Raw genomic sequence first — 23,114 nt, 5'->3', positions numbered from 1 at the left:
AGTTGTCCCTAGAGAGGTGGATTCCCTTTTTGTTGTTTGGCCTGTACTCGACCCTGGTGAGTGCTGTCCTCTAGTGGGATAGCCCAGGTAGTGATGTAATTCAGTTCTTTCTGTCCAGTCTGGTCTCAATCAAAAGGCTGAGTTCGGATTTGTAGATATTGTTTTATTTTATTTCAAATAGCTTGCAAGCCAGACTCACTGATAACAGCAGGACCAACACTGTTCCTGAGATCCCCAGAGCAAGTGAACAAAGGAAGCACAGCATCTGATTTCATACATAAGAACTAGAACATAAGAACTAGGAGCAGGAATAGGCCATCTGGCCCCTCGAGCCTGCTCCACCATTCAATGAGATCAAAGAACAAAGAACAAAGAAATGTACAGCACAGGAACAGGCCCTTCGGCCCTCCAAGCCCGTGCCGACCATACTGCCCGACTAAACTACAATCTTCTACACTTCAAAGAACAAAGAAAAAAGATCATGGCTGATCTTTTGTGGACTCAGCTCCACTTTCCGGCCCGAACACCATAACCCTTATTATCCCTTTATTCTTCAAAAAACTATCTATCTTTATCTTAAAAACATTTAATGAAGGAGCCTCTACTGCTTCACTGGGCAAGGAATTCCATAGATTCACAACCCTTTGGGTGAAGAAGTTTCTCCTAAACTCAGTCCTAAATCTACTTCCCCTTATTTTGACATATGGGTTCAGCCTCAAATTTCACATACCCACGACCAAATAAGGTAACGGTGACAAATACAAGATTCTTATAGGCCCTTTTCCCACATTCCTTGCCTTGGGCCTCTTTCTATCAGCATCCTTTGCAGTATCCTTTGTGCAAAGAACTGGTCAAATAGCTTCCCATCCCCCTCTCGCCATGCTTTGTCCAATCTCTTTGCTCACTCCCTGCAACCAAATTAATGTCCATAATGCACTATTCTAACTGGTCATCCCAGCCTAATGCTCTTTTCTTTAGTTCAATTCCTCAGTAGGTCTGTCTTTTTCTTGCTCTTCTTCCCTTCTTTTACCTTGGGAAGCCCTGTGGGCCTGACCATAGTCTGAACATAGCCAGTCCTCTCTTGCCCTCCTTTCATTATAGTTTTTGTGCTGCCTTGAGCCTGAGATTGGGGTTTTGTTGCATTATGTAGTTTGTTTATAACTCATGCATTTTATTTTGTTTTTGCAAGGGTGGATTTGATGAATCCGTTCCTTGCTCCTAACAGGTGCAGGTGGTTTGGAATCAGAAAGAGAAGGCTGTGTACCGTCATTGATGCCGTTGGCACTGCTGGAGTTGAGGGAAATGTATGTTAGTGCGCACCCAGTCATGGCATGAGGGGTTTACTTTGATCTTCCGTGATGGTTGTGGGGCTGTGTGACATGAGGGATTGTGCGTCATTTTGTTATGCTGTCATGTTCTCTTGATCTTCTCCTGTTTCTCCCTCGATCTCTGGGGGGGCAATGTGGGTATTTTGTTTTGTTTAATAATGGAATCAAGCCAATTGTAATGCCATTCTCATGTTCCATACTGTGCTCATGTGGGTTAAGCCATCACTGTTTCCTCCCCCTTCCTTGCTTTGAGTGCTGTCTTATTTTGTAACTTTGTTGCATTATTTTGTTATAAAATTTAAAATATCAATAAACATGCTTATCAAAAAATTCTGAATATAAATATAATTGAATTGTCAAAACAAGAGTTTGTGCTTTGCCAGTTCAAGGTGACACATGGAACCTTTTATTAATACTATCAGCAGTTTGTTTTGCATTGAAGGGGTGCCATTTGTTTTTCTTTTATCTTTTCCCAGCTACATTTGTATCAGTCATCTACCTATGCTGAGTGGAATATGCCTTTACTTTAAAAAAAATAACTCTCCCCTTTGATGTAATTTAGTCTCATAACATTTTAAATATATTCTTTATTTTAGGTTATCATAGTATAGGACCTCATTTCAATCCCCGTAAGAAGCTTCATGGTGGGCAACAGGATAATGAAAGGTGTGTATTATATGCAGATAATTCCGAAATAAGAAATGCATAGTAGATCATAAAGTTGAAAAGCTGAGATTTATATGTATTAAATGTTCAAAATAGTGCCATGAATGTAGAAATTTCAAATATATTGTGTTATAGGTATTTGGTGCAGGGTTAAAAGCCTAGGTTATTGTAAGACTGCTGCAGTAGTGGTTTGATTAGGATTGATTAAAGGATAATTGTAAGTTATTTTTTTTGTGTGATGTTAAAGATATTTTAATATTGTGTTAGTAATAAAGTTTGTTTTAATCTACCATATCCTTATTTTTCATGAAATCATTCCTGGAGTGAGGTATCCTTTCCTCACAGTCTTACATAATTACAATAAAATATTGGGGTTTCTGTCCAGTATTCTAGCCACTGGACCTGGTGTGGGATTGTAATAAAATATACCAGCGTGAAAAGAGAAATCAAAACATTTAAGGAGTATTCAGGGAGTAAGAAGTCCAGTGGACCTCTGCTTTAGCAGTATGAGAAGCCTGGAAAAAGATTTAATTGCTTTTAAAATATATTTTCACTGCCTAAGAATTTCTACCTGAGATGAATATGTTTCCATTTTATATGGTATATTCTCAAATTAGTCAGGGTAGAATCCCATGAAATATTTTGATCTTTTTTTTTGTTCAGTGACGACATCAGTCTGCGGAAAGAAAATAAAGCGTTCTGTAATTCTGTAATTTTCAGACTAAAGGTATTGAAACTAATTTCTACAAAAAATTCTGATGAACATTGCTCCATGCGGTAGGTTTGGATTGTTAGGATTATATGATGGCTAGGGTTGTGCAGAACATGGTGTTAAAATAGTTTTGATCCTATGTAAAATGAGAAGATTTTAGAAAACCCAATTACTCCATTCTTTTTGGGTGATGTGATCATCTACAGTGGCATTCCCAATGGCAGACCCCTATTCAGAATAATGAAAAGTAGAAGGAGAAGGAGGATGCCCTGAGAGTGAAGTACTATAACATAGATATAACATAGAATTTACAGTGCAGAAGGAGGCCATTCGGCCCATCGGTCTGCACCAGCTCTTGGAAAGAGCACCCTACTTAAGCCCACACCTCCACCCTATCCCCGTAACCCAGTAACCCCACCTAACCTTTTGGACACTAAGGGCAATTTATCATGGCCAATCCACCTAACCTGCACATCTTTGGACTGGGAGGAAATCAGAACACCCGGAGGAAACTCACGCAGACATGGGGAAAACGTGCAGACTCCGCACAGACAGTGACCCAAGCTGGGAATTGAACCTGGGACCCTGGAGCTGTGAAGCAACTGTGCTAACCACTGGGCTACCGTGCTGCCCACACCAGCAGAGGAAACCCACGCAGACATAGGGAGAACGTGCAGACTCCGCACAGACTTGACCCAAGCCGGGAATCGAACCTGGGACCCTGGAGCTGTGGAGCAACTGTGCTAACCAATGTGCTACTGTGCAGACATGAGCCTACTTGGTATCCTTCCCCTGCCAGAGAACATACAGATAGTACATTTGTACTAAGATATGTCAGAGGAGTTGTATGTCCTGAGACTGCTTCACTGAGGATGCTGTCAATCTTCTCAGATTTTCTGGAATGACCTCAAGCCATGGTCTACTTACACCATGGTGCTGCACTCATTGGAGACAAAAGTCACCAAGCCCTGATCCATAGTGGAAACGTTAATTAATCTTTAATCTTTTTTATTGTCACAAGTAGACTTACATTAACACTGCAATCAAGTTATTGTGAAAAGCCCCTAGTCAGTCATTGATGAAGGATCTAAGGCCCTACTTTCTTAACCTTGCCCCTTGCCTGAGGTGTAATGACCTTCAGGTTAAATCACCACCAGTCAGCCTTTAAAGAAGAGATCAGACTGTGGTCCTCTAGGACTGGTGACATTTACATTTTATGCAATAGTAGCCAGCATTAAGGGCTTGCGATCACAAGGTGACAAACATCCTCTTTGATAAGGCAATGGAATTTTTCACATATAGCATGACCCCAATGAAACAAAGACATAGCCACAGAATTCAGCAAGCTTACTGGCTTCCTCATGGTACAAGGCAATCGGTGGGACCCAAATGGCACTGAAGGCCTCAAACCAAAACCATGTCATTTGCATCAACACAAAAGACTTCTATTCGCTCAACATCCAAATTGGATGCCATGTACAACAATACATACTGCATGTAAATACCAAGTCCTCGCTGACTTTAAGTTTCCTTTAAATGGTTAAATACTTCTTTTGCACAACGAAGTTGTGCAATAAAGCTCCACAAGTATTATTCTGATTTAATAATAATAATCTTTATTTAAAAAAATGTATTTATTACAAACATGTATCAAAGCAGATAACAGCAAATAAACACCCTGGGAACCCCATCGCGACAAACAGCTCCTCAAACACGGTCACAAACATCCCCCACCTTTTCTCAAACCCTCCCTGCAGAGCCCCTTAACTCATACTTTTATCTTCTCCAACCGCAGGAAGTCGTACAGGTCACCCAACCAAGCCGCTAGCCCCGGTGGCGATGCCAACCGCCACTCCAGTAAAATTTGCCGCCGTGCAATCAGAGAGGCGAAGGCCACGGCATCAGCCTTCCTCTCCATTATCCGGCTTCTCTGAAACCCCAAATATCGCTACCAAAGGTTTGGGGTCCCGCTCCTCCTCCATCGCGAACACTCCTGCCCAGAATCTTCACAATTTTTCGCAACCCCAAAACATGTGCGTGTGATTCACTGGACCCCGCCCACACCTCTCACATTCATCTGCTACCCCCCTGAAAGAGCCCACTCATTCTGAGTCATATGCACCCTGTCCACCACCTTAAACTGTATCAGGCTCATCTTTGCACAAGAGGAGGTCCCGTTTACCCTTCGCAGTGCCTCACTCCATACTCCCCAATTGACCTCCCCTCCCAACTCCTCTTCCCATTTCTCCTTGATTTGCACCACCCTGCTCTTCCAGCTACTTGTATATATCCCCAATTCTTCCCTCCCCTTCCACATCTGGAAGCACCAGTCGGTCCAGCAGGGTGTATCCCGGCAACCTAGGGAACCCCCTCCAAACTTTTTGCCGAAGTCCCTAATCTGCAGATATCTGAACTCACTCCCCCTCGGCAGCTCTACCCTCTCCCTTAGCTCCTCCAGACTGGCGAACCCTTCCTCCAAATACAGATCCCTGACCTTGACTAACCCCCCCTTCCCTCCACCCCCTGTATACACTATCCATCCCCCAGCTCAAACCCATGATTCTCGCACAGCGGCGTTAACACCAACATCCCTTCCACCCTAAAATGCCTCAACTGATTCCATATCTTCACCGTGGACTGCAGCACTAGGCTTCCTGAATACCTACTCGGAGCTATTGGCAACGCTGCCATCACCTTAGCCCTCAAACTAGAGCCCTTTCAAGATTCCCCCTCCATCGTAACCCACTCTACCCCTTCTCCTTCCCACCACCACCGCACCTTGTCCACATTAACAATCTTTATTAGTGTCACAAGTAAGCTTACATTAACACTGCAGTGAAGTTATTGTGAAAATCCCCTAGTCGCCACACTCCGGCACCTGTTTGGGTACACAGGGAAAATTCAGAATGTCCAATTCACCTAACAAGCACGTCTTTCGGGATTGTGGGAGGAAACAGGAGCACCTGGAAGAAACCCATGCAGAGAACATGCAGATTCCACACAGACAGTGACCCAAGCGGGTATTGAACCCGGGTCACTGGTGCTGTGAAGGAACAGTGCTAACCACTGTTATTTTTCTAACTCCAATATTGCAATATATTCTAGGCACGTAGGAGATCTAGGCAACATTGAAGCTAATGAAGAAGGTGTGGCTGAATTTCAAATCGAAGATCAACTTATTTGTCTTTCAGGGGCTGAGTCTATTATTGGTCGCGCTATGGTGGTAGGTATTTGCCTCATTAAGCAGATAATTCTGTACAAAGGTTATTTCAACCACAAATATGCAGCCCTGTGATGCAACCGTTAAATATACATGGTTCACACAATAACAAGTTCACCATCTGATTTAGACAGTTTCCCAAAGAGAGGGTTGAAAACTGGAGGAAGTGCCAGTATGTTATTGCATGGAACTGGCACAAGCTAATAAACAGCTTAATTATTCATTCTCCCGGCTAGGGATGTGAACTCACTTAAAAAGGAAAAACTACTGAAAAAATATATTAATATTGGAATGATTAAGCTACAGGATATCCCTTACCCATTGAGAAACTTAAGTCGATTGGAAAAAGCCTCCCATGTAAAAAAAATGCACTTTGGTCTTTTTACACTGTTGAAGACAGCAGCCCTACTGTTGTGCATATCATCCAGTCAGATCAAGTTGGCTGATGATTTGTGATTAAAAGGTGAGTTTAGTAGTTTGCATGCTGAAATGAACAATCAGCTTCAGATAAAGGCACCCTGCATTTCAGTCAGCCTACTTCAGTGGATATCTTTTTTCCCCTGTAAACAGCAGTAGTAAAATCCTGACTATTTTTCCCAAAGCTTTGTGCACTTCCCAGCTGAACAGAATCTGCTAATCATGAGAATTATAAAATGGGCAGGATAATTGACCAGGTGGAATCTTTTTCCACAGGTATTAATTTGGAAGTAAAATTCCACAGTATTTCTATGGCTCGTCCAATTCAGTTTCTGGTCAATGGTAACCCCCAGGATGTTGATAGTTTGGGTTTCATTGAATGTCATGGGGCAATACGTGGCACCTGTATGGTGCAAATGTCACTTGCCACTTGTTAGCCCAAGCCTGGATATTGTTCAGGTCTTGTTGTATTTGGACACGGACTGGTTCAGTATCTGAGAAGTTGTGAATGGTGCTGGACATTGTGCAGTCATTAGTGAAATACCTCAGTTCTGACCTTATGATGGAAGGAGGGTCATTGATGAAATCGTTGAAGATGGGAAGGCCTAGGATGATTCCCTAATGAGCTCCTGCAGTGATTTCCTGGAGCTGAGATGACTGACCTCCAACAACTATACTACCTTCCTTCGTGCCAGGTATAACTCCAGCCTGCAGAGATTTCCCCGATTCCCATTGACTCCATCTAGTGTGATGCCACACTCGGTCAAATGCAGCCTTACTATCAAGGGCAGTCACTCTCAACTCACCTCTGGAGTTCAGCTCTTTTGTCCATGTTTGAACCAAGGCTGTATTGAGGTCAGGAGCTGAATTGCTCCGGTGGAACCAAAACTGAGCATCGTTGAGCAGGTTATTGCTCTTGCTTCACAATTTCTACTTGATGGGACTGTTGATGACCCATTCCATGAATTCACTGATAGTTGACAGTTGACTGATAGGGTGATAATTGGTCAGGTTGGATATGTCCTGCTTTTTGTGTACAGCTCATATCTGGTCCGTTTTCCACATTGTCGGGTATATGCCAGTGTTGCAGCTGCACTGAAACAGTTTGGCTAGGGGCATCGCAAATTCTGGAGAACAAGCTTTCAGTACTATTGCAAGATTATTGTCCATGCCCTTTTCAGTATCCAGTGCCTTCAGCCATGTATTCAGATCGTGTGGAATGAATCGAATTGGCTGAAGACTGGCATCTGTGATGCTCGTAACGTCCGAAGGATGCCGAAATGGATCATCCACTCAGCATTCTGGCTGAAGATTGTAGAAAATGTTTCAGCCTTATCTTTTTCATTGATATGCTGGACTCCCCGTCATTGAGGATGGGGATATTTGTGGAGCCACCTCCTCCAGTGAGTTGTTTAATTGTCCACCACCTTTCGGAGCTGGATATGGCAAGGATGCAGAGCTTAGATCTGATCCATTAGTTGCGAGATTGCTTAGCTCTGTCTCTCACCTGCTGCTCTTGCTGTTGGCACACAAGTAGTCCTGTGTTTTAGCTTTACCAAGTGACACCTTATTTTTAGATGTGCCTGGTGCTGCTCCTGGCATCTCCTCCTGCAATCTTCATTGAACCTGGGTTGTTTGCCTCGCTTAATGGTAATGGTAGAGTGGGGGATATGCTGGACCATGAGTTTACAGATTGTTGTTGAGTACAATGCTGCCATTGCTGATGGGACACAGCACCTCATGGATGCCCAGTCTTAAGTTGCTAGAGTTGTTTGAAATCTATCCCATTTAGCATGATGGTAGGCCATACAACACAATGGCGTATATCCTCAATGTGAAGATGGGACTTTGTCTCTACATGGACTGTGCGGTGGTCACTTCTACCGATGTCATGGACAGATACATCTGCGGCAGTCAGGTTGATGAGGATGAGGTCAAATATGTTTTTGCCACTTGTTGGGTCCCTCACCACCTGCCACAGACTCCATCTAGCAGCTATATCCTTTAGGACCTAACCAACTTGGTCAGTAGTGGAGCTTCCAATGGACATTAAAATCCCCCCATCTTGTTCCTTGCCACCCTCTGTGCATCTTCCAAGTTGTTTTCAACATGGAGGAGTACTGGGTCATCATCTTGGAGGGGAGGGAAGGGAGGAAACGGTGGGGGTGGTAACCAGCAGGAAATTTCCTTGCCCATGTTTGACCTGATGAGACCTCATGGGTCTAGGGTTGATGTTGAGGACTCCCAAGGCACACCCTGATGACCATATACAGCGATGCCGCCACCTCTGCTGGGTTTGCCCTGCCAGTGGGACAGGATGATGATGGTATTTGGGACATAGTCATACTGATGGAATCAAACCTTAGACAATGCCAGGCTACTGCTTGACTAGTCTGTGAGACAACTCACCTAATTTTGGCACAAGAGCCCAGATGTTAGTAAGGAGGACTTAGCAGGGTTGACAGGGCTGGAATTGCCACTGTTGTTTCTATTGCCTAAGTTATTGTCAGCTTCACGGTGGTTACTACAATTGAGTGGCATGCTAGGACATTTCAGAGGGCAGTTGTGAGTCAGTGACATTACTGCAGGCCTGGAGTCACACGGAGACCAGGGAAATGCAGCAGGCTTCCTCCCTTAAGGGCATCAGGGAACCAGATGGGTTTTTACGACAATCGGCAATTATTTCATGGTCATCATTCGCCTTTTAGTTCCAGATTTGTATTGAATTCAAACTACACCATCTTCCATGATTCCCAAGTCTCTAGATTATAAATCAGTGACAATCGGCTCAGGGGTTCTCCAGGCGGTGGCAACTGTTCCTTGACTATCTCACGGAACGATAATGAAAAGATAGAAAGGACAGCAGCAGCAACTCAGGGAGGAGGAGGGGGGGGGGGGGGGGAGCACTATTTTGTGTTTTTTGCTATTTGTTTTTTCTTTTCTAGTTTTGTTGTAAGCTCACTATATTATTTAAATAATGTTTAATGTCTAATCCCTTGTTGAGTTGTTAAAAATGGGAAAACATTTTGTTTGAAAAATTTCAATAAAATATATTTTTAAAAATAAATGTTTTTAAAATCCAGTGACAATACCATGCACCTTCGCCTCCCAAGATTGTTTGGAACAGTTTAAAGTATTGGTATTGTGTGAACCCATTGTTGTACTTAAGTGTAATTTTATTTAGTTTTTTCCCTATTTCTTATTAAACATTTACTATAAAATCATCACAAGTAGTTTGGAACATCATTTCTGGATTTCGAAACCTCTCTTCATACTATACAAATTGCAAAAATACAAACACGGTGGCAGTTGTTTTAATTTTCCACCTGCGATTTGAGCAATTTGGCATTTACCATCAGCCATGTTCTTAATCATATGCAAATTTGTTTTTTACAATAAATTTGGAGTACCCGATTATTTTTTTCCAATAGGGGCAATTTAGTGTGTCCAATCCACATACCCTGCACAGCAGAGAGTGAAACCCACACAGACACGGCGAGAATGTGCAAACTCCACACAGACAGGGGGCCGGGGTTGAAACCGGGTCCTCAGCACCGTGAGGCAGCAGTGCTAACCACTGCACCACCATGCCACCCCAAATCTGTTTTTTATTGAATGGGAAGAATCCTAAAGGTATAAGTGAACATGGTTTGTTACCTTGCATGTATTGAGGCAAAAGAAAACAAATTATGTGTACAACATAGAAATAAATGTTTTTTTTTGTCACAGCCACTCATGCACAGTCTAACATTAACAATTTACTGAGTTCTAGGCAGTATTTTGCTGTCAACAAATACAACTATGCCTCGACTGCCCAAGGATCATTAACTTTTTTTGAAGTGTTTTTAGTGGTATTTTCCAGTTTTTAGAGTAGCGGCTCAAGTGTGTGTGATATTTACAAATAAAGTTGTTGCTTATTTGCACAGCTTTATACATGTGGTTTTTCCCGTCTGCCTCCCCCCCTTCCCTTGTTGGTGGCTTAGTATCCTTCTTAGTGATGCCTTTTGCACCACATACTGCATTCCTTTTCTTCCTGTTGGGGTCTTTAGTTTTTTTTCATTGGTGGGGGCAGGGGGGGGGGTGCTGCGTGGCCCCTTCTCTCCTCTCCTTTTACCCCTGTGTTCCACTCTGTGGCCCCCTTGGGTTCCTTTCTCCATTTCCCCTCCTCCACCTCTTTCTCTTGTGTGTTTCTTCCCTTGTCTTCCTACCTCCCTTCCTACCCTCACTTTCCCTAGTCGCTGTTGGCATCGAATAGGTCTTGGAACAGGTTGATGAATGGCCCCACGCTTTGTGGAAGCCCTCGTCCGACCCTCGGATAGTGTACTTGATCTTCTCCAGGTGGAGGAATTCCGAGAGGTCTGCCAGCCAGTCTGCAGCCATGGGTGGTGCTGCTGATCGCCAGCCGAGCAGGATTCTCCGGCATGCAATTAGGGAAGCAAAAGCTAGGACATCCGCCCTCTTCCCCATATGTAGTTTTGGCTGGTCTGATACCTCAAAGACTGTTCTCGAGTATGCTTTGTGGACCGGTGAAAAGAACGAGAATTCCTTCTCACCGGGGTGTAAGAAACGGCAAGGTTCCACTGCCCTCATCTATTCCATGAATGTTCCCAGCTCCCTAGCCATGCGATCTGGGGTTCGATTGGTCTGTCAGCGAGTCCTGTGCACAGTTAAACTTGCCCTCCATGATCAGTTGGTGTGTATCAGCATCAGGGATTTCCACCATGGTCTTTTTTATGAAATCTGTGTCATCCCAGTTGAGAGCGTACACGTTTACCAGTGCTATCCGTGCCCCGTCCAGGACACCGCTAACCATGACGTATCGTCCCCCTTGGCCCGTAACCGTCCTTGTCGTGGTGAATCTTTTTTTTTGTTGCCTTTTTTATAAATTTAGAGTACCCAATTATTTTTTCTCCAATTAAGGGGCAATTTAGTGTGGCCAATCCATCTAGCCTGCACATCTTTGGGTTGTGGGACTGAAACCCACGCAGACATGGGGAGAATGTGCAAACTCCTCACGGACAGTGACCCAGGGCCGGGATTCAAACCTGGGTCCTCAGCGCCGAAGGCTGCAGTGCTAACCACTGTGCCACATGCCGCCCCGTTGCCGTGAATCTTGTCCTCTTTCTAATCCGTATGCCTACTCCCTTATACCTCGTCTCATAGCATGAATGGTACGTCTGTCCCACCCAACCCTTTCAACCAGTCGGTTCTTCTCCCTCCTGCATGAAGACTATGCCTTCAAACTTCTTAAATGGGCAAAGACTCCGGATCTTTTCACTGGGCCGTTAAGTCCCCTAATATGACTTCCAGTGGTGGCCATAGTGTGAGTGGTCACACACAGGGCAGCTCCTGGTTGAAGGCACAGAAAATAGCTCTTTTTACCCAATACTGGCTGCAATTTTGCTGAAGAGGCATAGGTGAATGTTGGAGGAATAGTTTTCACTGGGAGTGACATGTTTGCTGGTTATCAAACCCAGCAGAAAACAGTGAAAGACCAGGCTAAAGAGCTGGAGCAGGCCTGTACTGTAGTACTATAAGGGTGCAGGTGGGGAAGGCTGATGCAAGCTGGAAGGCCCCAGCTGGAGTTGATGGCTTTTATTAAGGTGGAATTCTCTTGCAGCAGAGGAAGGAAATGCATGAGGATCGCTCGAATGTCATCGAAGGAGCTGTGGCACCCCTGAAGAATTCTTTGGAATGGGTGGAGAAGTGTTTGGAGGTGCGGGGTCGCAGATTCGGGAGATCGCAGAAGTGATCTTGGATCTGGCACTTTGTAATGGTTAGGAGCATGTTTGAAGTGGGTGTAGGGATTGGGGGATTTTTGTCATTTTGCGGGGGGGGGTTTACTGTTGGGATTGTAAGGGGTTATAGCGGTGAAAAGTTTATGTGGGGATGGATGTTCCCGTCCTCCCTGCTTTATGGGACAGTTTGTGTTTAACATTTGTTTGTTTGCTTTTGGAGGAGGCTGTCTGGAGTTCAGGAGAAGTCTTTGTTTGTGTGGGGAGGGTAATGTCAGCAGAGAGCCTACCTCCTTGAGCTGAGGAGTGCGGGGGAGGTCATTAGGAGGTGCCTTTGGGCAGGGGCTGCCGCGCTAGCAGGTGATGCTGGTGAACGGAAGTGAGGTGGTGGGGAGGAGTGGCCAGGAAGGGAGGGGAAGAGATGACATGGTCAAGGGCTGAGAAGGGGGCCATCTGGGATGGGCTAGGTATAGGGTGGAATTAACGGGGTGGGAGTTAAGTGGGGAAGATGACGGACGGTAGAGGGGATTGGAGGCGCAATCTCCGTGTAGCGCAACAATTACTCAAGTCGAGAAGAGATGAAATCAATCGAGGCTTTATTAAGCAAGACTTGTTCCCCAGCAGCTCAGTTACAGAATGCGGCTGCTACGAGAACTCGAGCTCTTATACTCCGCCTTCAGGGCGGAGCCAGAAGGCGGCAGATCCAACCAGGACCCGGGACCTGTCAGCCAATAGCCTCTCGGCTTCATAGGTACCGTATTACCCCTAATCCATACCACCACATTCACCCCTTGTTAAAAAGGAACCCGGCGGGGTGGTGGTTCGCATGGTGGTAGGGGTTTACAAAGGCTGGTCCTGGAACAAATTTCGAACAGTGGCTATGCATTTAGCCCAACCGTTAACTATGTACAAGTTCTGTCAGAATTGTTATGTACAGGTTTTGTCAGAATCATTATGTACAGGTGTTGTCAGAGTTATTTACAAGTTTTTCTAGTGTCACGCGGATTCCACGAGTCGAGCGGGTGCCCTGGTCGTCCTTGTCGATCGCCTCAGCCACGGTGGTGGTGCAGGTGCTGGCTCGGGCACTGTCGTCTCTGGGAGCGTTGCGCTGTTCGTTCCTGTTTCTTTACTCCTGGGCGGGCACGGGAGGAGGACCGATCCACCTGGGAAGGGGGCGGTCGTGGGGTGCGCCAGGGGCAGGGAGGGGGTGATCGGTGTTGGGAGTGTGTGTGTGTTTCCGGCGGGCGCCAGGTCCCGCAGGGAGACCGTGTCCTGTCGGCCGTCGGGGTACGCCACGTAGGCGTACTGGGGGTTTGCGTGGAGAAGGTGAACCCTCTCGACCAACGGGTCCGATTTGTGCGTCCGCACTTGCTTTCGGAGCAAGGTGGGTCCTGGGGCTGCCAGCCAGGTCGGCAGCGACGTTCCGGAGGAGGAGTTCCTAGGGAAGACAAGGAGGCGCTCGTGAGGCGTTTGGTTAGTGGTGGTACACAACAGCGACTGTTCCACCGGGAAACTGGGAGATTTCTGGACCGTAGGGCCAGTAGGACGGTCTTCCAGACCGTACCATTCTCCCTCTCTACCTGACTATTCCCCCGGGGGTTATAGCTGGTCGTCCTGCTCGAGGCAATGCCCTTGCTGAGCAGGAACTGACGCAGCTCGTCGCTCATGAAGGAGGACCCACTGTCGCTATGGATGTACGCAGGGAAACCGAACAGTGTAAAGATGGTGCCGAGGGCTTTAATGACAGTGGCCGCTGTCATGTCCGGGGCAGGGGATGGCGAAGGGGAAACGGGAGTACTCGTCCACCACGTTCAGGGAGTATGCGTTGCGGTCGGTGGAGGGGAGGGGGCCTTTGAAATCCAAACTGAGGCGTTCAAAGGGACGGGAAGCCTTTATCGGGTGCGCTCTATCTGGCCTGAAAAAGTGCAGTTTGCACTCTGCGCAGATTTGGCAGTTCCTGATGACTGTACGGACCTCCGCCACAGAGTAGGGGAGTTAAAAAAAATATATATATGTTATTCAAGTTTTTTTAACACAATTTTTCTCCCTTACAAACAATAACCGCCCCCCCCCCCCCCCCGTAACAAAATAACAAGAAATCGCACAGAGCAAGATATATACATGGCAAAATGATATGTTTACATAGCTTTGTACACTGGCTCTCTCCCGCACGTGCCAGTTTCCCCAACCCTTCATGTTATCTCTTGCTCATCCACCCTCCCAGGCAATCCCCCATTCCCCCCCCCCCCCCCCCCCAGGTTGCTGCTGCTGACTGACCTTCCTCTAATGCTCCGTGAGATAGTCTAGGAACGGTTGCCACCACCTGTAGAACCCCTGCGCAGACCCTCTCAAGGCAAACTTAATCCTCTCCAGCTTTATGAACCCAGCCATGTCGTTTATCCAGGCCTCCACGCTGGGGGGCTTCGCCTCCTTCCACATTAGCAAGATCCTTCGCCGGGCTACTCGGGACGCAAAGGCCAGAATGCTGGCCTCTTTCGCCTCCTGCACTCCCGGCTCGTCCGCTGCTCCAAATATTGCGAGCCTCCAGCTTGGCTTGACCCGGACTTTCACCACCTGAGATATTGCTCCCGCCACTCCTCTCCAGAACCCCTCCAGTGCCGGGCATGACCAAAACATATGGACATGGTTTGCCGGACTTCCTGAGCACCTTCCACATCTGTCCTCTACCCCAAAAAACCTACTCAACCTCGCCCCCGTCAAGTGCGCTCTGTGAACCACCTTAACTTGTATCAGGCGAAGCCTGGCACACGAGGAAGAGGAATTAACCCTACCTAGGGCATCAGCCCACAGACCTTCCTCAATCTCCTCCCCCAGCTCCTCCTCCCATTTACCCTTCAGCTCTTCTACCAGCGCTTCCCCCTCTTCTTTCATCTCCTGGTGTATTGCCGACACCTTGCCCTCCCCGACCCATACACCCGAGATCACCCTGTCTTGAATTTCTTGTGCCGGGAGCAACGGGAATTCCCTCACCTGTCGCCTCACAAACGCCCTCACCTGCATATATCTAAAGGCATTTCTAGGGGGTATCTCGAACTTCTCCTCCAGTGCCCCTAGGCTCGCAAACGTCCCGTCAATGAACAGGTCCCCCATTCTTCTAATCCCCGCCCGATGCCAGCTCTGGAACCCCCGTCCATCTTCCCCGGGACAAACCGGTGGTTACCCCTGATCGGGGACCACACCGAGGCTCCCATTGCACCCCTGTGCCGTCTCCACTGGCCCCAGATCCTTAGCGTTGCCGCCACCACCGGGCTCGTGGTGTACCTTGTCGGCGAGAGCGGCAGCGGTGCCGTCACCAACGCCCCCAGGCTCATTCCTTTACAGGACGCCATCTCCATCCTCTTCCATGCCGCCCCCTCTCCCTCCATCACCCACTTGCGGATCATCGCCACATTTGCTGCCCAGTAGTAGCTCCCTAGGTTTGGCAGCGCCAACCCTCCTCGGTCCCTACTTCGTTCCAGGAACCCTCTCCTTACCCTCGGGGTCCTATTCGCCCACACAAACCCCATTATACTCCTACCTACTCTCTTGAAAAAGGCCTTGGTGATCACGATGGGAAGGCACTGAAACACAAACGGAAACCTCGGAAGGACCACCATTTTGACCGACTGCACTCTACCCGCCAGCGAGAGCGGTAACATGTCCTATCTTTTGAAGTCCTCCTCCATTTGCTCCACCAACCTCGTCAGATTGTTTATGTAGGGCCCCCCAACTCCTGGCTATCTGGATCCCCAGATACCGAAAGCTCCCCTCCGCCCTCCTCAGCGGTAGGTCCCCTATCCCTCTTTCTTGGTCCCCCGCCTGTAATACAAAGAGCTCACTCTTCCCTACATTGAGCTTATAGCCCGAAAACTCCCCAAACTCCCTTAGAGTCTGCATGACCTCCACCATCCCCTCCATTGGATCCGCCACGTACAGCAACAGGTCATCCGCATATAGCGACACCCGATGCTCTTCTCCCCCTCGGACCAACCCCTCCATTTATTAGACTCCCTCAATGACATGGCCAAGGGTTCGATCGCCAATGCAAACAGGGGGGACAGGGGGCACCCCTGCCTCGTTCCTCGGTACAGCCGAAAGTACTCTGACCTCCGCCGGTTCGTCACTACACTCGCCACCGGGGCTCTGTAAAGGAGCTTAACTCAACTGACAAACGCTCCCCCGAACCCAAACCTACGCAGTACCTCCCAGAGGTACTCCCACTCTACTCGGTCAAAGGCCTCCTCCGCGTCCATAGCTGCCACTATCTCTGCCTCTCCCTCCTCCGATGGCATCATTATCACGTTTAAGAGCTGCCGCACATTAGTGTTTAATTGCCTGCCCTTTACGAATCCCGTCTGGTCCTCGTGGATCACCCCCGGGACACAGTCCTCGCTCCTCGTGGCCAGCACTTTTGCCAGCAACTTAGCATCTACATTGAGGAGCGAGATCGGCCTGTACGATCCACATTGCAGTGGGTCCTTGTCCCGCTTTAGGATCAAAGAAATTGTCACTTCTGACATTGTTGGGGGCAGGGTCCCCTCCTCTCTTGCCTCATTAAAGGTCCTCACTAGTAGCGGGGCCAACAGGTCTACGTACTTCCTGTAGAACTCCACCGGGAACCGGTCCGGTCCTGGGGCCTTCCCAGCCTGCATACTCCCCAAACCCTTGCTCAGCTCCTCCAACCCAATTGGTGCCCCCAAACCAGCCACCTCTTGCTCCTCCACCCTCGGGAATCTCAGTTGGTCTAGGAATCGTCTCATCCCCTCTTCCCCCGCTGGGGGCTGGGATCTGTACAGCTCTTCATAAAAGGCCTTAAATACCTCGTTTATTTTCGTCGCACTCCGACCCGTGGCTCCCCTTCCATCTTTGACTCCCCCTATTTCCCTCGCTGCCATCCTCTTACGGAGCTGGTGTGCCAGCATCCGACTAGCCTTTTCCCCATACTGTAGGTCGCCCCCTGCGCCTTCCTCCACTGTGCCTCCGCCTTCCCTGTGGTCAACAGGTCAAACTCCGTCTGGAGCCGTCGTCTTTCCCCAAGTAATCGTTCCTCCGGGGCCTCTGCGTATCTCCTGTCCACTCTCAAAATCTCCCCCATTAACCTCTCCCTTTCCATGCCCTCTGTCTTCTCCCTATGAGCCTGATGGAGATTAGCTCTCCCCTGATCACCGCCTTCAATGCCTCCCATACCACCCCCACCCGCACCTCCCGGTTGTCGTTGGCCTCCAAGTACCCTTCGATACACCCCCTCACCTTCCCACACACCACCTCATCTGCCAGCAGTCCCACATCCAGCCGCCACAGCGGGCGTTGGTCCCTCTCCTCTCCCCGCTCCAGTTCCACCCAGTGCGGGGCGTGGTCCGAAACGGCTATGGCCGAATACTCCGTCCCCTCCACCCTCGGGATGAGCGCCCTGCCCAGAACAAAAAAATCTATCCGGGAGTAGGCTTCATGCACATGGGAGAAAAAAGAAAATTCCCTGGCCTGCGGCCTTGCAAACCGCCATGGGTCCACTCCCCCCATCTGATCCATAAACCCCCTAAGCACCTTGGCCGCCGCCGGCCTCTTTCCAGTCCTTGATCTGGAGCGGTCCAGTGCTGGATCCAACACTGTATTGAAGTCCCCTCCCATTATCAGGCCTCCTATCTCCAGGTCCGGAATGCGCCCCAACATGCGCTTCATGAATCCAGCATCATCCTAGTTTGGGGCGTATACATTTACCAACACCACCCACGTCCCTTGCAACCTACCGCTCACCATCACATATCACCCTCCATTATCCACTACGATAGTCTTGGCCTCAAATGACACCTGCTTTCCCACCAATATTGCTACCCCTCTATTCTTCGCGTCCAGTCCCAAGTGGAATACTTGTCCTATCCATCCCTTTCTTAATCTGAGCTCGTCCACCACCTTCAGGTGTGTCTCTTGGAGCATGACCATGTCTGCCTTCAGTCCCTTTAAGTGCGCGAACACTCGAGCCCTCTTCACCGGCCCATTCAGGCCCCTCACGTTCCATGTTATCAGCCGGATTGGAGGGGCTCTCACCGCCGCCCCCCCCCGCCCCCCCCCCCGCCGACTAGCCATCTCCTTTTCTGGGCCAGTCCCGTGTCCGCGCCTCCCTCACCCTCCAGTCCCCCAGCCGGGGGACCCCTGTCCCGACCACCTCTTCTGTGTCCCATTCCCTTTCAGCCAGTGCAGCAGCAACCCTTTCCCCTCCCCTTCCCTCCCCCCCGCTAGACCCCTGTCTAGCTTTTTTGCTCCCCCCATATCACTCCCGTAAGTCAGATGACACCTGCTGACCCCGGCTTCCCCCACCGTCCCATTGACCTCCCCGTGTGGGAGTCTCCCAATCAATATGCGTTCCTTCGTTCCCCTACCCGCCTTTCTTCTCGCGCACGGGAAAAACCCCGCGCTTTCCAAAGCCCACCCCGCCCCCTCTGGCGCAGCTCCTGTCGCGGCCTTGTCTCTCTCCCCCAGCCCATGTAACATTTCCTGCGCGTAACTGACCCCCTATATACAACAACCATCACACATCAAACCTCAAACATCCCCCCCACCCTCACAAACCCTCAGTTAGAGTCCAACTTTTCGGTTTGTATGAAGGTCCACGCCTCTTCAGGCGTTTCAAAATAATAGTGTTGGTCCTTGTATGTGACCCACAGTTGCGCTGGCTGCAGCATTCCGAATTTCACTCCTTTCAGATGCAGCACCTCTTTGGCCCGGTTGAAACCCGCTCTCCGCTTTGCAACCTCCGTGCTCCAGTCCGAGTATATTCGGATCTCTGCATTGTCCCAATGGGCAGCACGGTAGCCTTGTGGATAGCACAATTGCTTCACAGCTCCAGGGTCCCAGGTTCGATTCTGGCTTGGGTCACTGTCTGTGCGGAGTCTGCACATCCTCCCCGTGTGTGCGTGGGTTTCCTCCGGGTGCTCCGGTTTCCTCCCACAGTCCAAAGATGTGCGGGTTAGGTGGATTGGCCATGACAAATTGCCCTTAGTGTCCAAAATTGCCCTTAGTGTTGGGTGGGGTTACTGGGTTATGGGGATAGGGTGGCGGTGTTGACCTTGGGTAGGGTGCTCTTTCCAAGAGCCGGTGCAGACTCGATGGGCTGAATGGCCTCCTTCTGCTCTGTAAATTCTATGATTTCAGGACCCTCTCTCTGTCCGTGAACCGGTGAAATCTCACCACCATCGCCCTTGGCGGCTCATTTGCCTTGGGCTTCCTCGCCAGCACCCGGTGTGCCCCGTCCAGCTCCAGTGACCTCGAAGGGGCCTCCGCGCCCATCATCGCCCCGAGCATCGTGCTCGCGTATGCCCCGGCATCGGCCCCCTCCACTCCTTCAGGGAGACCCAGGATCCGCAGATTCTTTCTCCTCGACCTGTTCTCCAGGTCTTCGAGTCTTCCCGCCCACCTCTTGTGTAACGCCTCGTGCTGCTCCACTCTCACCGCCAGGCCCAAGAGCTCGTCCTCAGTCTCACTGACCCTTTTCCTTGTGGGCCTTCTGGGTCATCCCTAGTCCTTCAATTGCCGGCAGCGTAGGCGCCAGCATCTCCTTGCGCAGCTCCTCGAAGCAGCGCTTGATGAACTCCTGCAGCTCCGGCCCGCACTCCGCTTTGTCCCCGGCCGCCGCCATTTTGTTATTTTTCCCTCGCTGCTCCAATGCCGCTTTTTTGGCCGTTAAACTTCTGGTCCAGTCCATAAATGTTGGAGGGGGACCTCTCTCTTCCCTTCCCCACGGGTTGTCTTCGAAACCGTGCTGGTCAACCATTCGGTCCATCTCCCATTGGAAGACCGAGACTCCGTTCGTGACGCCAAATGGGACCCTTAGAAAATGGTAGAGCCGCCCGTCTGCCTCGAAGGCCGTGTACCTGCGGTCACTCGGGCGGATGGGGAGCTGGTGGTATGCGGACTTGAGGTCCACGGTGGTAAAGACCTTGTACTGTGCAATCCGATTGACCATGTCGGATATGCGGGGGAGAGGATACGCATCTAGCTGCGTGTACCTATTGATGGTCTGACTATAGTCTACGACCATCCTCTGCTTCTCCCCGGTCTTCACAACTACTACCTGGGCTCTCCAGGGACTATTGCTGGCCTGGATTATGCCTTCCTTCAGCAGCCGCTGGACTTCGGACCGGATAAACGTCCGGTCCTGGGCGCTGTATCGTCTGCTCCTGGTGGTGACGGGCTTGCAATCCGGGGTGAGGTTCGCAAACAAGGAAGGCGGTTCAACATTGAGGGTTGCGAGGCTGCAGATAGTGAGTGGGGGTATTGGGCCGCCGAATTGGAACGTTAGGCTCGGGAGGTTACACTGGAAGTCTAACCCCAATCGAGTGGGAGCGCAGAGTTGGGTGAGGACGTAAAGCCTATAGTTTTTAAATTCCCTCCCTTGCACCGTTAGGTTCGCGATGCAGGACCCTTGGATCTCTTCTGAATGGGTCCCCGCTGCCAGGAAAACCTTTTGGGTGCTCGGCCGAATGGAAAGAAAACAGCGTCTTCCCGTATCCGGGTGGATAAAACATTCCATGCTCCCAGAGTCGATCAAGCATGGCGTCTCGTACCCGTTGATCAGCACCGTTGTTGTATCCGTCTGGAGCGTCCGGGGCCGCAATTGGTCCAGTGTCACCGAAGCCAGTCGTGGTTGTTGCGTCGCGTTTTCTTCAGACCCTGTGGAGCCGTCTATGCTGGGGTCCTTGGCTATCAGCCAAGATGGCGGCATCCATGGATCGCACGCGGTCGGGGGTGGACAAAATTGCCGCCCCCATGAATCGCACATGGCCGGAGGGTCACAAGATGGCGGCGCCCATCCTCCCCTCGTGGTGTCCGGGACCCAAAATGGGGGCGCCCGCGGATCGTTGGGGAGGCTGAGTCTGCTGTCCCCATTCTCCCCCAGGGATTGCGGCGATCCCCCCGGGACTGGCACACCGCTGCGTAATGCCCCTTTTTGCCGCAGCTCTTACAAATCGCTGAGCGGGCCGGGCAGCGCTGCCGGGGGTGTTTCGCCTGCCTGCAAAAATAGCAGCGGGGCCCACCGGGATGGTCTGGTGCTCTAGCCGCGCAGACTTGCGGGAGGGGGGGGTGCCGGGAAGTCGGTCGCAACGGGGGTCCACGGAGCCCAAGGGGCTACCGCGCGGTCGGGGCCGTAGGCGCGGGCGTTTGTGAGGCCACGTCGAGGGAGGCCGCAAGGGCCCGTGCCTCTGTGAGTCCTAATGAGTCTTTCTCTAACAGTCTTTGGCGAATTTGAGAGGAGGTCATACCTGCCACAAACGCATTACTGATTAGTAGCTCCGTGTGCTCGACCGCGCTCACCGATGGGCAGTTGCAGTTCCTCCCCAAAATCAAGAGTGCGCTGCAGAATTCGTCGAGCGATTCTCCGGGGATTTTCTGTCTCGTCGCGAGTTGGTGGCGTGCGTAGACCTGGTTTATGGGCCGAATGTAGACTCCTTTCAGCATGGCGAGCGCCGTCGGGAAATCCTCCGTGTCTTCGATGAGCGAGTAGAACTCCGGGCTCACCCTGGAATGCAGGACCTGCATTTTCTGATCTTCCGTGGTCCGGCCGGGGGCCGTTCGAAGGTAACCTTCGAAGCATGCTAGCCAGTGTTTAAACACGGCTGCCGAGTTTGCTGCATGGGGGCCAATTCGCAGACAGTCCGGGGCGATCCGGAGCTCCATAGTCTTTTAAGCTTGCTTAATAAATTGTAGCGCAACAATTACTCACTCAAGTCGAGAAGAGATGAAATCAATTGAGGCTTTTTTAAGCAAGACTTGTTTCCCAGCAGCTCAGTTACAGAATGCGGCTGCTGGGAGAACTCGAGCTCTTATACTCCGCCTTCAGGGTGGAGCCAGAAGGCGGCAGATCCAACCAGAACCTGGAACCTGTCAGCCAATAGCCTCTTGGCTTCACAGGTACCGTATTACCCCTAATACATACCACCACACTCCGGTAAGGCTGGTACCGTGGAACGTCCGGGGACTGAATGTGCCGGTTAAAAGGGTCACGGGTGTTCGCACACCTCAAGAGCTTGAAAGCGGGGGTGGTCTTTCTGCAGGAGATGCACCTCCGTGTGAAGGACCAGGTTAGATTAAGGAACAGGTGGGTCGGGCAGGTTTTTCATTCAGGGTTTGATTCAAAATCAAGAGGTGTGGCGATTTTAATGAGCAAAAAAATGGGATTTGTGAGTGTGAAGGTGAGGGATCCGGTGGGAGATATGTGATTGTGAGTGGGTATTGGAAAGGGCACTGGTGATGTTGGTAAATGTGTATGCCCCAAATTGGGGTGATGTGGGTTTTATGAGGTGGTTGCTGGCAGCGATCCCGGATTTGGCCACACACCAGTTGATCACGGGAGGAGATTTTAATTGTGTCCTAGAGCCGAGGATGGATAGGTCGAGCCCCAGGTCGATGGATAGGATACGAATGGCAAGGGAGCTAGGGGGTGGTTTATGGAGACATGGGTATGGTGGATCCATGGCGCTTTCAGAACCCAGGGGAAGAGAGTATTCCTTCTTTTCACACGTTTATAAGGTGTATTCGAGGATTGAGTACTTTTTTAAAAAATATATATTTTATTGACATTTTTTTCCCCCTGAGCAACATTTTTCCCGCTTACAAAACAAACGAAACGATAACAATTACAAAACAGAAATGTTTTACAATAATAATAATAATAATAGTACACAAGTAAAAAAACCTCATACTCTATTGACCTATACTCAACTAAACCTCCTCCCCCCCTCCCCCCTGGGTTGCTGCTGCTGGTCATCTGTCTTCCCTCTAACGTTCCCCTAGGTAGTCGAGAAATGGCTGCCACCGCCTGGTGAACCCTTGAGCCGATCCTCTCAGGGCAAACTTTATCTGCTCCAGTTTAATAAACCCCGCCATATCGTTTACCCAGGCCTCCAGTCCGGGGGGTTTCGCCTCCTTCCACATGAGTAAGATCCTGCGCCGGGCTACGAGGGACGCAAAGGCCACGACATCGGCCTCTTTCGCCTCCTGCACTCCCGGCTCTTCCGCAACTCCAAATAGAGCTAACCCCC

At 49.8% G+C, this 23,114-nt stretch overlaps 1 protein-coding gene across 2 annotated transcripts in view; it reads left to right on the top strand.

Annotated features, from left to right (window-relative positions):
• The window catches only part of LOC140428032 (superoxide dismutase [Cu-Zn]-like), a 168,459-nt gene that overhangs the window by 123,442 nt on the left and 21,903 nt on the right, over window positions 1-23,114 (top strand). The window contains exons 6-7 of one of the 2 annotated variants that reach the window (XM_072514004.1): window positions 1,925-1,994; window positions 5,812-5,929. In XM_072514004.1, the coding sequence (XP_072370105.1) occupies window positions 1,925-1,994; window positions 5,812-5,929 (188 nt within the window). The remainder of the gene's footprint in view (window positions 1-1,924; window positions 1,995-5,811; window positions 5,930-23,114) is intronic. The other variant, XM_072514005.1, reaches the window with a different exon arrangement.

This window comes from Scyliorhinus torazame, chromosome 8 (assembly GCF_047496885.1).
Source record: "Scyliorhinus torazame isolate Kashiwa2021f chromosome 8, sScyTor2.1, whole genome shotgun sequence".
NCBI classification, from domain to species: Eukaryota; Metazoa; Chordata; class Chondrichthyes; order Carcharhiniformes; family Scyliorhinidae; genus Scyliorhinus; species Scyliorhinus torazame.
Note: the sequence above shows the minus strand (reverse complement) of the source record. Positions and strands in the feature narration are given on the sequence as shown.